Below are 14,343 nucleotides of genomic sequence, written 5' to 3'. Positions count from 1 at the left end.
CACAGAAATCAGGAAAACTGAAGGGAGAACTGCATGATTTCTCGCCACACTTCAGCTTCTCTTTTATCTTCTGATCATACGTAAATCCAGGATAGATGTCTCTTCCCCTTTTTCACGCATGTATTCTGCTCTCTGTAGTTTCTATCCTTTCTTTCTCTAAAATTCTCTACTGGAGTTTTTCTCTGTGCAGAGAGAGGATTGTTGTACTAGTCTCTTTCTCACACAAATTCTCAACCTCTTTTCTTTTCTTCTTCTCTCTCCTTCTTTTATTAGGTAGATCTGTCCCACCTCAGCACACTTTTTTCATTCCTCTTTTCAGGTTGGATTTTCTAATACACGTACAGCTGGCTGAGAATGACTGGATAAAGTACTGAGTCATATTCTCGAAATTACCATAGCAAATTTGTTGGCAATCAATTTCACCATTTCCCACGGCAATATTTCACTTCCTTTATTTTTCCCTCTTCATCTTCTTGCTCCTCTCCAAATAATATAATGACCATTATATCACAACCCAAGCTTTGTTTTGTAATGTTCTAAAAATATCCTAAAATTGAAAATGTATTCACTTAATTACAACCAATTAATTCTATTTAGAGGCCTTAAATATAACTCTTTTCAAGAGTTATCAATATTCATGTGTTAAGAAAGGATGCAGAATCTATAATCCTTTCACCAAAAAGGTGATCATAAGCAGAGATGTGAAGTTCGATGAAACAAAAATATGGAATTGGATTGCAACAGTTGAAGAGATGTGTGAACAAGGGAGTCCAAGACCAGATCTACGAAACACTGTAAATAAAACTGAAAATGATGTAGTTGATGAGCAACCCGTGTGAGGACATCACTGAAATCTATCAATAGTGTAACCTAGCAAGGCAAGAACCAATCACTTTTGAAGAAGCTAAATGGCGAACAACTATGAAAGATGAGATCACCATGATTAACAAAAATGAAACATGAGACTTTGTGGATAGACCAGTTCATAAGAAAGTAATTGGTGTTAAATGGGTGTTTAGAACCAAGATCAATACTAATGGATTAGTCAACAGATATAAAGTAAGGTTGGTTATGAAGGGGTTTAACCAGCAATATGGAGTGGACTTCACTGAAACCTTTGCCCTTATTGCTAGGTTAGACACCATAAGGCTGTTTTTGACTGTTGCTGCTCAAAAAGGTTAGAGAATACATCAAGTGGATGTAAAGTCAACCTTCCTAAATGGTTATTTGAAGGAAGAGATTTATGTCGAACAACCGCAAGGGTTCACAGTTCTTGGGTGCGAGGCCAAGGCGTATAGACTGCACAAAGTGTTGTATAGTTTGAAGCAAGCACCAAGTGCGTGGTATAAAAGAATTGACAATCACCATATAGAAATGGGTTTTGAAAGAAGCATCAGCGAGCCCACTTTATATGTGAAGAAAAATGGTAATGAAATACTCCTCATTATTTCATTATATGTTAATGATTTACTTATGATTGGCAGCAACAACAAACTAATGATTGTATTCAAGGATCAGATGCAAGACAAGTTTGAAATGGCAGGCCTAGGTGAAATGACATACTTCCTTGGTCTAGAGATGAACCAAACTCACAATGCAATCTTTATAAACCAGAAGGGGTTCGCAATAAAAATCCTGTGAAGATATAGCATGGAGAAGTGTAAACCTGTGAGCACCCCTATTGCTCAAGGTGAGAAGCTCACTAGCAATGAAGATGTCGAAAAGTTATGCTACAGAAGCTTGGTAGGATGTCTGCTTTACTTGACAACATTCAGACCTGACATCATGTTTGTTGTAAGCTTGTAGTCAAGGTTCAAGAATTGTTTTAATGTGAACCACTACAAAGCAGCAAAAAGAGTTTTACGATACATAAGAGGAACTCTCGATCATGGAGTGAAATTTATGACTGAAAAGGTCAAGCTACTTGGGTATTCAGATAGTGATTGGATTGGATCCACTGAAGACATGAAGAGTACCTTAAGTTATTTCTTTACTCTAGGATCAAGTATGTTATGTTAGAGCTCGAAGAAGCAAGAACTAGTGGTACAGTCAACTATAGAAGCTGAGTATAGTGCAGCTACAGCTACTATAAATCAAGCCATTTGGTTGAGGAAATTGCTGAATGATTTAAATTTGAAGCAAGAAGAAGCAACATAGATTAAGTGTGATAATCAATCTGTTGTCGCAATTGCAAAAAATCCAGTGTTCAATGGTAGAACAAAACATTTTAAAATCAAGTATCACTTTGTGAGAGAAGTGGAGCAAGCCAAGGAAGTCACACTAGTTCACTGTAGTTTACAAGGTCAATTATCTGACATCTTAACAAAACCTCATGGGAAAATGAGGTTTGAAAAGCTACGTTATGATATTAGAGTTCAAAGCATGGAGGTTAAGGAGGAGTGTTGTGAAATGACTATCCATGCGAACTGCGAGCTCACTAGATGAGCTCACCAAGAACTATGAGCTCACCAAATTGTGCGAGCTCACCAAGACTGCGAGCTTACCAAACTTGAGAGCTTACAAGTTGCCAACTTACCAACTTGCATTGAAGCAATGATAATTTTGATTAGACATATTGGCATGTGATTAGACAAAAACCAACCAATGAAAAAGAGAGTTATATGAATCTAGTCTCTAGATTAAAGTCAAGTTGTAATATTTTATAATTATTTTCAGCTTATTTAAGCATATTTTCATGTAAACTAAGTATCAGTTTTTTAATAAAACAGTTCACCAAAAATTAACCTCTCCATTTTTCATCATTTTGCTTCTATTTCAACCCCTCCTTCATAAAAAAATCCAACATTTGGTAAGTGTAAAAGTAGTGAAGTAATTTTCTTTTCTTTCCATTGATGCAGTTTTTGTTAATGGCAAGTTCTGCAAAGACCCAAAGCTTGCAACCCTAGAAGACTTCTTCCTTTCAGGGCTCAACATTCGAGGAAATACATCAAACCGAGTAAGATCAGTGGTCACTCCAGCCAATGATGAACAAATACCAGGACTTAACACTCTTGGCATTTCTATAACTTGAGTTGACTATTCATCTTATGGGTGACTAAGCCCTCCTCACGCTCACACTCGTGCCAACGAAATCCTAGTCGTTTTGGAGGGCACACTCCGCGTTGGCTTCACTACATCGAACCCGGATAACCATCTCTTCACCAAAGTCTTAAACCCTGGAGATGCTTTTGTTTTCCCAATCGGTTTGATTCACATCCAGCAGAACATAGGGCAGACTCATGTTGTTGCCTTTTCTGCTTTCAGTAGCCAAAACCCAGGGACTATTACCATTCCAAGTGTACTGTTTGGTTCAGACCCTGCCATCTATTCTGATGTTCTTGCCAAGGCCTTCCAGATGGATAATAATATCGTTAACCAAATTCGATCCAATTATGGTGGGATAACCAAAAACTTGTCTAATTGATAATCGTCTTGTCTGGATAACGTTTCATTTGTTGCTTTGAATTTTGGTATTTCGTGGATTGAAATATAAAAATAAAAAATAAAGAGGTTTTGCTTATGTACTTTGGCTTAACAAAACCTTTCTGCATGTTATTACGATCATATGATATGGAATGTTGTACAATTACTGTCACACAAATCAAGATTCAAGAGTCATCCGTACACCCCCATCAAAAGTTTTTATATAAACCTTCAATAGTTTCACTGCCTCTCCCCCATGCGTTTCAAACACGAAACAGTGTCTCTCAAATTAATAAAGATTGAAAGCTTTGAAGAATCAACAAAGGCAGAAGCAATGGGTGAAATGACCCAAGAACAAGGCTTTGAAATTCCAAACCAGGAAGAAGATGACCTTAAACTCCAAGAACCCATCAACCTATCCCTCCTCCACCTTGATAACTTCAAGAACAACCAGCAAAACCGCCATTCGTGCACAACCTGTGCCTGCAATGTCACCGCTTCCAACCCAATGAAACGTCCTTCTCCTGAATCAATCGCTGAACACAAGTCCAAAAAGCCTTTGCTTGAGAATCACTACTCCCTTTCTGGCTTCTCCAAGATCCCTCTTCCTCTGCTTCAACGCTCTACTTCTGACCCTTATACACCTACAAAACCTAACCTTTCGGACACTGCAAAGGCCTTAGAAGATACCCCACTGTCAAAAGGAAGTGCTTCTTCTTCATTGCCTCCAAGAGCCCCTGTCTTAAGCAGGTCTATATCTGATCCCATTTTTTCTCCTGCCAAGTCCTTGTCAAGGTCTTCAAGCTCCTACGAGATGGGGGTGGAATTGATCAAGGAAGAGAGTCCCAGTGCCAAGGTTGGTTTTCTCTTTCATTTCAAACTGCTTTTGTTATTTTCTTGATCCATGACTGATTTATTATACATGCGAATGCCAGAGATTGAAGAGAATGAAGGAGCGGATGAAAGAAATGAGCAATTGGTGGGGTGAGGCTATGCGAGAAGTTGAAGATGTACTGTGCACCACTGAGGCAATCAAGGTTTGCTTTTCTAATTTCTGTGGCGTCTTTGCTTATTGGTTGCTGTTTGATTTCCAAGAAAATGGTGGAACTAAAAGGATTTTTGATTCTTGGTATTAATATGTGGAGCTTGTTGTTATAGGATAATGGTGAGCCAGATTGTGAAGAAGCTGTGAGAGTGGAGAAAATTGGGGAATGTTTGGACCTTCATTTCAAGTGCCCTTGCGGAAAAGGCTATAAAATTCTTCTATCTGGAAAGAACTGCTATTACAAGCTCATCTAGATTTGGTTCTTACCATCAACGGTTGAGTGCTCATCAATCATTATATGTCAACTTCATTTCTTTTGTTAGAATTTATTCTTCTGGTACCTGCACCAGTTTGAGGAATTGTAGCTTTTATTTTCTTTTTGGCACATCTTTGAACCGAGTAACCCGTTTCGGACTCCAACTTGCTTACTCTGATTCTTTAGATCACATCAATCATTCTTTTAGGTGAATTCAGATATACTTGTGGCTTCAATCCTGCAAATAATTAGTGTATGAATGAATGTAAGGTCTTGCATTTATTCTGGAGATCTGTAATGGAATAGATTTCTTTTGTCCATTGAACAACTTGCAACTTCATCATATGCTATAATTCAAACAGACAGGCTTATATAAGTAGAGAGAGTCTATAAGGAATGTTTGCATTAACAAGGGATGTCAATCATTCAACATTGCAGTATCATCAGAATTTGGATTGGAGACTTTTCACCATACTTTTGTCCAATTTAAAGGCCTTGGAAAGAACATCGGGATTAATAGATGGATCTGATCCAAACACTGCATTTGCTATTGTAATAACACCAGGATCTTGGCTGCTCAAAGCAGCAATAGCAACAGCTTTACTCTTTCCTGGATTGAATTGGAAGTGAACGAGACCAACTGGGAACACAAAAACGTCCCCCTTGTTTAAGACTTTTGCAATTACACGATTATCTGGGTTGGATGTAACAAAACCAACATAGAGCGTGCCTTCCAAGACCACAAGAATCTCCGTGGCACGAGGGTGAGTGTGAGGAGGGTTTAGACCACCATTAGCTGCGTAGTCAATTCGAGCCAAAGATATCCCGAGAGTGTTAAGTCCTGAGATTTGCGCAACATTAACAGGAGTGACAGATGACCCAACTGAATTTGATGTGATTTTTCCGATATTGAGTCCAGAAAAGAAGAAGTCATCTGCTGTGGCAAGCTTTGCGCCTTTGCATACTTTCCCATTTACAAACACTGCATGAAAGTAAGAAATGTCAGTAATATCATACCATCCATAAGAAAAGGGGTTCCATTAAGGTAGAAAGCAGCAATATTCTAGGTCCATAGACTGAAAGCTAAGGAAGATGGAACGTACCAGCATCATTGGGGTCATTTATGGCTACACAAAAGTCCTGAAGAGGGCTAGGATCAGAGGCATAGGCCAAAGAGGATGCCAGAGTTAAGATGAAAAGGGCTTGGAGGAAATGAAAGCCTTCCATGGAGGTAAGGTAGCTTTTTCTAGTTTAGATGGTTACAAGTTTTATTGATCGATGAGATATGAGAAGCCTTGCATGGAAGGACTAGGCATTTATAGGTTGAATACGATTGAACTAGTCTATGATGTTGGCTGGTTTTCTCTTAGTTTTATAATTTATGTATTTTCAAATCACTCTGTGAACCATTCTTCAGCTGGCTAATTTAACTCTTCTTCCATCGCATACACCAGTACATCTTGAAACAGACGATATCCTTTTCAGCTATCCCATGTTCCCGTCTTTTTTTTAGTTATGCTTCCGTCTTTTCTTTCATAACTTTTTCTGTTGAACTATAGGTGTTGGTCGGTTGGATTTTGACATCTGGTTTTCTATTTTTATTTTCTAATGGTGGAAATAGTCCACTTAAAACTCAATCAAGATAACTATAGAAATTTTTTATATATACAAGTAAACAATCACCTTATAATGGAGAAGGAGAAAAGGTTTGCAAAAACAGGGTTAAACCATATATCTTATATCAATCAATCACATATATTTGCCGCTGAGCCATCGGCAAAAATAAACCAACTTCTCAACTACCACTGCACTTCTCCACATAATAATTATAGAAATTTTGCTTCAAGCAAGTTACGCACTTAGATGATACCAATTCAAATTATATCATTCTCTTTCACCTCTTGCAATATTTTAATCTCAATATTGTAATGATAAAAAAATTATAATTAAATATTTCACCGTACTATAAATGAATATTAATTTTTTTTACTAAAACTTGTTACTATACATTAATTGACATTTTTTTAGGGTATATTTTAATTGACATTTATCTATACTTGAAGAATATAGGTAACTTTATCACTTAACATTTATATGATTGAACTTTGTCATTAAACTTTAAATCTTATTAAATTCTCTCACCAACTTTAAATTTTAACTAAAATTTAACATTTGATATCGATTTTGATAGTTTAAAAACAAAAAATATAATGAAAAATATCATTCAAATAATTTACTTTAATAGTTAATAATAAAATCAATAATTTAAAGACAACTAAAATTTAATCAATTAACTTCTAATTTGATTTAATAAAAGAAAGGCTTGAAAAACTTAAAATATAAAAGAGGAAAATTAATTTTTTATTATTATTATAAAATAAGAGGATTTTTTAGAAATATAAATAAGAGTTTAGTTTAATATTTAACATTATATTAATTTATTAATATTTTATTAAATTGTCCTCAAGTTATTTAAAAGTTAACTTTGGATAGTAAAATTCAATCAAGTAAACTGGTAAATTTTAATATAGAGTTAAAAGTAGAGTGGTAAATTTACCTTTAGTTGAAAAGTATAAGGGCAAATTTTAAAAAATAAATTAAAATATAGAGACAAATTTCAAATTTTACCTAAAAGTATAATGGTAAATTTGTGCATTAACCCCCAAAAAAGATATTTTATAGTGTTTTTCTGACATTAATATTACCTACTAGCTTTGGTAATAATAAATAAAGTAAACTACCCTATTAGTCCCTCTAAATATGAGTCGTTCCTATTTTAGTCATTCTATTTTTTTTTTGTTAATTTGACCACTCCACCGTTGAATGGTAACGAAAACTAAAGGTGCATTTTCACATTAGTCACTATAAAATTAGGGTAAACTACTCGTCAGTCACTCTAAATAAGGATTATTCCTATTTTTGTCACCCCAATTTTTTTCCTATAAATGCATTGTTAGTCTTCCGTTACTATTTAACAATGGGATGACTGATTTGATCAATTTCTTTTTTGGGTGTCCAAATTAACCAAAAAAATATTTTTGAGGTCACCAAATAATAACGACCCCTCTTCAGGGTGACTAACGATGTAGTTTACCCTAAAATATAATATAATTTCTCCAATGAAACCTTGGTGTGTTGGTTAAGATGGTTTTTGAGTATCTAAGTTCAAGCCCCACCATATGTAGGTTTGGTCTAATTTTTTTCGATTCTTCGTCTACTGTGCTTTTGTATTGGTTTGATATTCTACATTGTAGTTGGTTGGACATTATATTTGTAATTTTATTATACCTCTAACTGTACTATATTTGTGATAGTGAAACTTAAAAAAAATTATAATTTTATTTTATAAAATTTATTTTTTACATTTTTATATAAATTACTGATTAAGTAGCCTTAAAATGGTATGTAATTAAGAAGAGTTCAGTCACAATACTATATATAGTAGAATGACTCCATGACTAAATAAGGTTATAATTAATAGACAAAAAGCTAGAACTTAATTATAAATTATTTGAGCCCAATTACATGTGTCTAATCGGTCCATCCACTAACTCGTTCAAACCAAAAATGAATTGCATGCAGAACTAAATGAAGAACTAAATGAATAGAAATGATGAAGTTAGAGAAATATGCCACATTCACAAATGAATATGTTTTCTCACTGAGTATAGAAATGACTTGAGAGTAAATTTAACGTTTCTAAACTTTTATTTAATTAATTATATTTAAATAATCGAAGTTTGAAAATGGACGTAAATTAATTAGTCATTATGAATTCATTGAATATGAAAATTAAATGTATTTTCTCGTACATTCTTTTACAGTAAAGTTATCATTGAATGAAATTAGAATTAGATTGAGAAAATTATTCAATTAGAAAATTAATTAATTAAATTAATTAAATGAATAATATCTATTTTATAAATAAAAAACAAATTTATGCTAGATTAAATTATAAAGTGCTAGGTCAAAAGTTTTTGAAGCACATATAATTGGATTCAATACATAAGAAGCCCAATTCCCCTCATTTTACATGTGAGGGACGGTAACCCTAATGTTTTTTATCTAGGGTGTGCCTCATATATTGTTATTATGTCAAAAAATTAGTAGAAATTTATTTCATAGAACAAAATTTTATTTTCTGGAAATAAAAATTTCTACTAGTTTCTATGGAGAGAATTACTTTCCTACTAAAAGTAATAAATTTCTTTTGATTTTGTGTTTGGTTATTATTGTTCGATCCCAGACTCGATGCAATTTGGGTAAGAGGAGAGTCGAGAAAGTCGTTCGGTTGAAAGTCAAGAATGTTTCAAATTTGTCTTGCACAAAACATAGGTATTTTTCAATTTTCAATAGAATGCTTATTACTATAAATATCACAAACTGGCTCGGTTTTGAAAATTTTTAAACTTTTACTATAACAACAAACCATTTTCATAACTGGACTTTTCCAACACATATTACTTTGTTCACATGAGTTGAGATTTTCAACTAAGGTCTTTAGACCATATAGATTCATACCATGTTTATTTACATTACCATAGTCACTTATATTAAGATCATACTATGTTTTACATAACATGTTCATAACACTTTGTTTGATATTCAAATCTTAGCAATTCATCACTTGGTCATTTAACATATTGCTTAACATAGTTTACCAAAGTTTATTGAGCATGATCCTTAACCATCCATTCCATTAATAGTCTTAGCTTCTCAAATTCATTAAGTATCAAATTTTTTTATACTATTGACACAAAGTAAGCAAGTATGATAAGTCCCAAACTGAACTTACCTATCAACATGACTAAAATAATTGAAAGCTCATCCAATAAACATCACTTTAATCTTTACATTTTCCTTTGCTTGAGTATCCTACGATTAGCTCTTTTTCTACTCAAAATATAAACTACACATAGAAACATTGAATTAATAATTTGAAGTCAACATTAGATAGTCATGTAATGACCATTACACCTGTTGAAAACCCATAAATGCTTAGCTTTTATCAATTAGGATTTCATGTCCGAAATTGACAATTCATAATCCTTAGAATTTCACTCTAAAGACTTCAATCTCATAAAAAATCTATACAATCTAAAGTTCCTTTCAATTCTCACACTAAGGTTCCTTAAACCCATCCATGGCCATATATAAAACTTAACCAACCTTTGTTTTCAACACAATCCACTTACATATAAACTTAAAGTCACAGAATTCATGCTTAAAATAACTTAATACTCATGATCAAACCTCATCTCTCTATGTTTCCGAGCATAAATCAATAACCATCTTAAGCTAACACCTCAATAATACTCATATCTAATCAATGGGTCTCATCTATCTATCAATTTACACTAAACATCCATAAAAAATTTAAAGGAAAAACCATCCTTACTATGGCAATTGATATACGGCAATGGTGAAGAGAGCTTGAATAATTTCCCTTTCTTTCTCCTTTGGAGGGTCTAAGAGAAAAAGATAACATGAATGTTTCTAACTCTCTCTCCCACTATCTCATATTGATATATACTTAACTAATTTTATTTAATTTTAATTATAATTTTGTAAGGTTATGATTTCTTCTCAAAATAAATTAGTGGCCGTCAATGGCATGAATCAAGAGCGCACCCACTAAGCTTATAATAAATTCGGTTTAATTGCTTTCAATAGCTCCGTTTAATTATTCCTTCCGTTCCTAAAATTTTGCTACTTTCTCAATTTAATCCTTTCACATTAATTGCTAATTATTCAATTTAAATTTCTTAATAATTCTCGTCACTATTTTCATTTTCTTTTTGTAACCCCTTGATTGTATAACAAAATTTTTTCTAACGATTCTATTTGACAAATTACGGTCCAAAACCAAATTATTAGATAATGATGAATAGTGGGTCGTTATAATTCTTGTTTTCTTACGATTCCATCCGTAAATTATTTTACTATTAGCACATCATGTAATTCCCGATATCTTTCCTTTGTCATATTTAATTAATAAATGTTTTACATTTAACCGACACTCACATTCGAAATTTCATTTACGTGATCACCACTATTGTATGGCTTTCGACATAGTAAATTTTGGGCATTACGCAAAATTAATTACAAATTATTAGAAACCTTAATTTTATAGGTTTAATCAGTCACTCTGTCAACTCAACACAACTTTAGACTAAGTGTATATGAATTTATACCTTGATTGAATAAAAATCGACAACTAGAGAAATGGATTGCATGTATGACTATCCACATTAAATGCATTAGAACAAGAGATGACTTAATGATGAATTTAATTTCTTTGAATTATTATTTAATTGTCTATAAGTAAATAATTGGAGTTTGAAGTAAAAATTATATTAAGTAGACATCATAGTTTTACGAAAGGAGACAATTATATTTATTTACTTATAGATTTTGATATGCGTCCTGATTTAACAAAATTAGAATTGCATTGAGAAAATAATTTAATTGGATTAATTAATTAAATTTATTTTAAATAAATAATATTTTAGAAATGAAAAACTAGTTATTGAGTTGATTAAATTATATAAGTTGATTTAAAAACCAGATAACACACATAATTATACCCAACACATGAAAAGGTCAAATATGCCCATTTAACACATGATGAGTGGCATTGCTAGTGTCCTAGAAGGGATGGATGCCGCCACCATATGTAGTCCTAGTAGAACTTAGTGCTTTCTATTAAAATATTAGTATTTTGTCCTTTCATGTTCTAATAGAACTCTTGTGTTTTCTCCCTATAAATAGGGGCTTTGGGCTAAACCAAAAACATATCATCTTGAGCATTATTCTATCGAATTATAGTGAAATGTATTTTTTCAAGTAAAAGTCTATTTTTCGTTAGAACTCGAGTTAGGTTTTTATCTTATAGAGAGATTTAATTTTCAGTGGTGATTGGCTTGTAAGATTAGAGTCCGCTCTCTGAGCAAATCGAGGATTCAAGAGCAACAAAGAAAATTTTATTGGTTGAAAGTTAGGAAACTGACGAGACCACTTAGTTGAAAACACACGTATTAATTTGGTAAAATTTAATATTTTAAATTCCTACCGTGCAACAAAGTTAATTTCAAAATTAAAATTTTCCAACATCAAATTTTTACACAATTGACAAAATATTAATTAAATTTAATATTTTTCCTATTCTTTTTCTCTCTCCTTTACCCAGTTATTTTTCTTTCCTCTTCTTCATCCTCCTCTCCCCGCCCTTTTCTCTCCCATTAAAACTCTCCAAAAACGCAATCAGATTTATTGATACAATGATCGAATATTGAATTGTCATCACCAATGCACCCCTCCAAAGAGAAATCTTTGCTGCAGCTATTACCTTCATCCATTAGTTTCCCCAAGGGAACTAACACAACTAATTTACAGCTCTTTTCCATTGGCAACAATTAAAGTAGCAATGATCAATGACACTTGTCTTGAATTTCTGATGAGACAATATAGCTTCAACTTTATATGTAAACCACCCATTTTAGATGGAACAAACATCTTTACCTTTTTCCATTATTTAGATTTATTTATTTTAATTATTTTTGAAATTCTTTTAATTATATGGAAACCACTCATTTATTATGCTAAACCAATAGTTTGTAAACCACTAATATTTTTAAATAACTTTAGATGAAGAAGTATTGACCTCTACTCTCCTAAATTCGTAGCAATTTGTCAGTGGATCAATACCATCACTACACAAACACTTGTTAATGGTAACCACCTTTAGTTTTTAGCAACATATTTGCGGTCAATGCATGTTGTTTTATCCTTGATTTCTTGAGTTTAAAAGCTTCTCATTGCTTTTCTCATCATCCTTAAACCACTTTAAAGCTATAAGATTGTTGATCTTAATCTTTTAAATGTCCCGCTGGTGGAGTAGGAGCTTCAATTTTAGTGGTGCTTTGCTCCCCGCCCCCGCGCATATTCAACATAACTATTTTTCTAGTAACTACGAATGTTAGATAGTATTGTAATGAGCTCAACTCTAAACTCACTCAAATAAAACTGTAATTTTGAGTTGCTTAAGCCTGAAGTAGAACCATCTAGGAAATTCCTAAAATACCAAAAATAAGTGAGGCTTTAATATAATATTTAATTTAAATAAAATTAATGATAATACTCTAAAAAGACATACTTTTATGTGTTAATTGCATATATATTTTGAGTATGATCCTACTAATTTGGACTTTTTATGATTTTTTAACTTGTAGGGACTAAATTGAAGGCAAATGGAAGTCTGGGGTAAAAACGTGAATTTAAAGAAAAAATGGGTCAGCGTGCGAAATAGGAAAGAAATGGTGCTGAAAATACAAAGTGCAAAAGACTTGAGGCAAAAATTCAAAGAATAGATTTATGAACAGAAGACTTTATTTAAATTTGAATTCTATTTTTAGGATTATTGGTAGAATTATTATGATATTATTTAGATTTAATTTCAGATTGTATTTTTGTGAACAAACTAGGTTTTCTATGTACTATAAATAGGAGATGGAGTGACATGAATATTCACTCATCATTTTCTGTAAACAAAACTCATTCCCCCTAAAGCTCTTAGCCATTTGTTCATTTTATTTTTCAATAAAATTTCGTTCCATTAAACTTATTTCTTTTTTCTTGAAAAGAATGCACCACTAAACTCATCTAGCCAAAGGTTATCGAGATTCCTCAAAAAAGGTTCATGAGGCTTAAAACCCGTACTTAGCCTTCTCAACGAGTATTCATCGTTTCTCCACATACGGGACTGACGCTTCCGTCCATGTCTTTCTAAAAGTGATCTTTTCATCTTGTGTAAGGAACGACCGCTTTGTATGTTTTAGGAAGGTTGCACAGTCGGTTCGTTAACTTATTATGTCAGAAGTTATCTAGCCCGAGAGACAAAATGGCATGAAATTCACCATTAAGAAATGAGGATGTAGTGTAAGATGGTCCCACAAAAGTGATGATTGGCTAGAGTCAGGTTCCTTTAAATCGTCAAGCTAAAATCTAAGTGGAGCTGGTAGTCGTAGGCATCATCTTCAATTATAACAGGTTTATTCTTTCATGAGAAGGATCACCTAAAAGCCTAGGATTGAACCCAATGAGGATCGAGATAACTGGTGGCTAGAATCCCTCAAAGCGAAGAATCCATTTCCTCAATTCTATTTCTTTTTACAATTACAATTTTCAATTTCTACAATTTTCAACTCGTCCATAGTTTTAATTCTATATTTTTTTATTTTTCCCATGTATGTCATTTTTCTTGGGCACGACTGTGCCCAAGATTCCAAGGAACAAGAAGTTGTATCAATTCAGTCCCTGAGGATTTGACCCTACTTCCCTTACTATTCTTTTCGTTATTTCATAGGGATAAGTTATTTTTTGTGCTTTCAATGACACATCAAATTTTAGTGTCCTTGCTAGGGACTAGCAACATACTAACCTTGTTTCTTTTTCTTATGACCAAATCTGCCCCAAAAAATCTTGCATTCAATTCAAAGATAGAAAAGACTGTGAGAGCTAATTGCAAGGAAATGAAGCTACGAAAAAAGCAGTCAGAGGTTCAGAGTAACCCACCGTCGGAAATAGAAATAGGCGACGAAGTTGAGTCTAGGGTTAACGA

The 14,343-nt window shown here is 33.0% G+C and overlaps 2 protein-coding genes and 1 pseudogene across 2 annotated transcripts; 2 read left to right on the top strand and 1 right to left on the bottom strand.

Moving 5' to 3' along the window:
- The first annotated feature begins 1,071 nt into the window (after positions 1-1,071).
- LOC107963083 (germin-like protein subfamily 1 member 7) lies at positions 1,072-3,424 on the top strand (annotated as a pseudogene).
- Positions 3,425-3,647: 223 nt separating this feature from the next.
- Positions 3,648-5,044, top strand: LOC107963422 (uncharacterized). The gene is made up of 3 exons (XM_016899945.2): positions 3,648-4,279; positions 4,359-4,460; positions 4,582-5,044. Exons 1-3 carry the CDS (start codon positions 3,680-3,682, stop codon positions 4,720-4,722), a joined length of 843 nt encoding a protein of 280 aa, XP_016755434.1. The 5' UTR covers positions 3,648-3,679; the 3' UTR covers positions 4,723-5,044.
- On the bottom strand, positions 5,026-6,227 carry LOC107963423 (germin-like protein subfamily 1 member 11). Its single transcript, XM_016899946.2, has 2 exons — positions 5,828-6,227; positions 5,026-5,706 (listed from the first exon to the last, which is right to left on the bottom strand). The coding sequence occupies exons 1-2, from the start codon at positions 5,949-5,951 to the stop codon at positions 5,168-5,170; spliced, it is 663 nt and encodes a 220-aa protein (XP_016755435.2). The 5' UTR covers positions 5,952-6,227; the 3' UTR covers positions 5,026-5,167.
- Between the last annotated feature and the right edge of the window lie 8,116 nt (positions 6,228-14,343).

Source organism: Gossypium hirsutum, chromosome D11, assembly GCF_007990345.1.
Source record: "Gossypium hirsutum isolate 1008001.06 chromosome D11, Gossypium_hirsutum_v2.1, whole genome shotgun sequence".
NCBI classification, from domain to species: Eukaryota; Viridiplantae; Streptophyta; class Magnoliopsida; order Malvales; family Malvaceae; genus Gossypium; species Gossypium hirsutum.
This window is presented reverse-complemented; position numbering and strand designations above follow the sequence as displayed.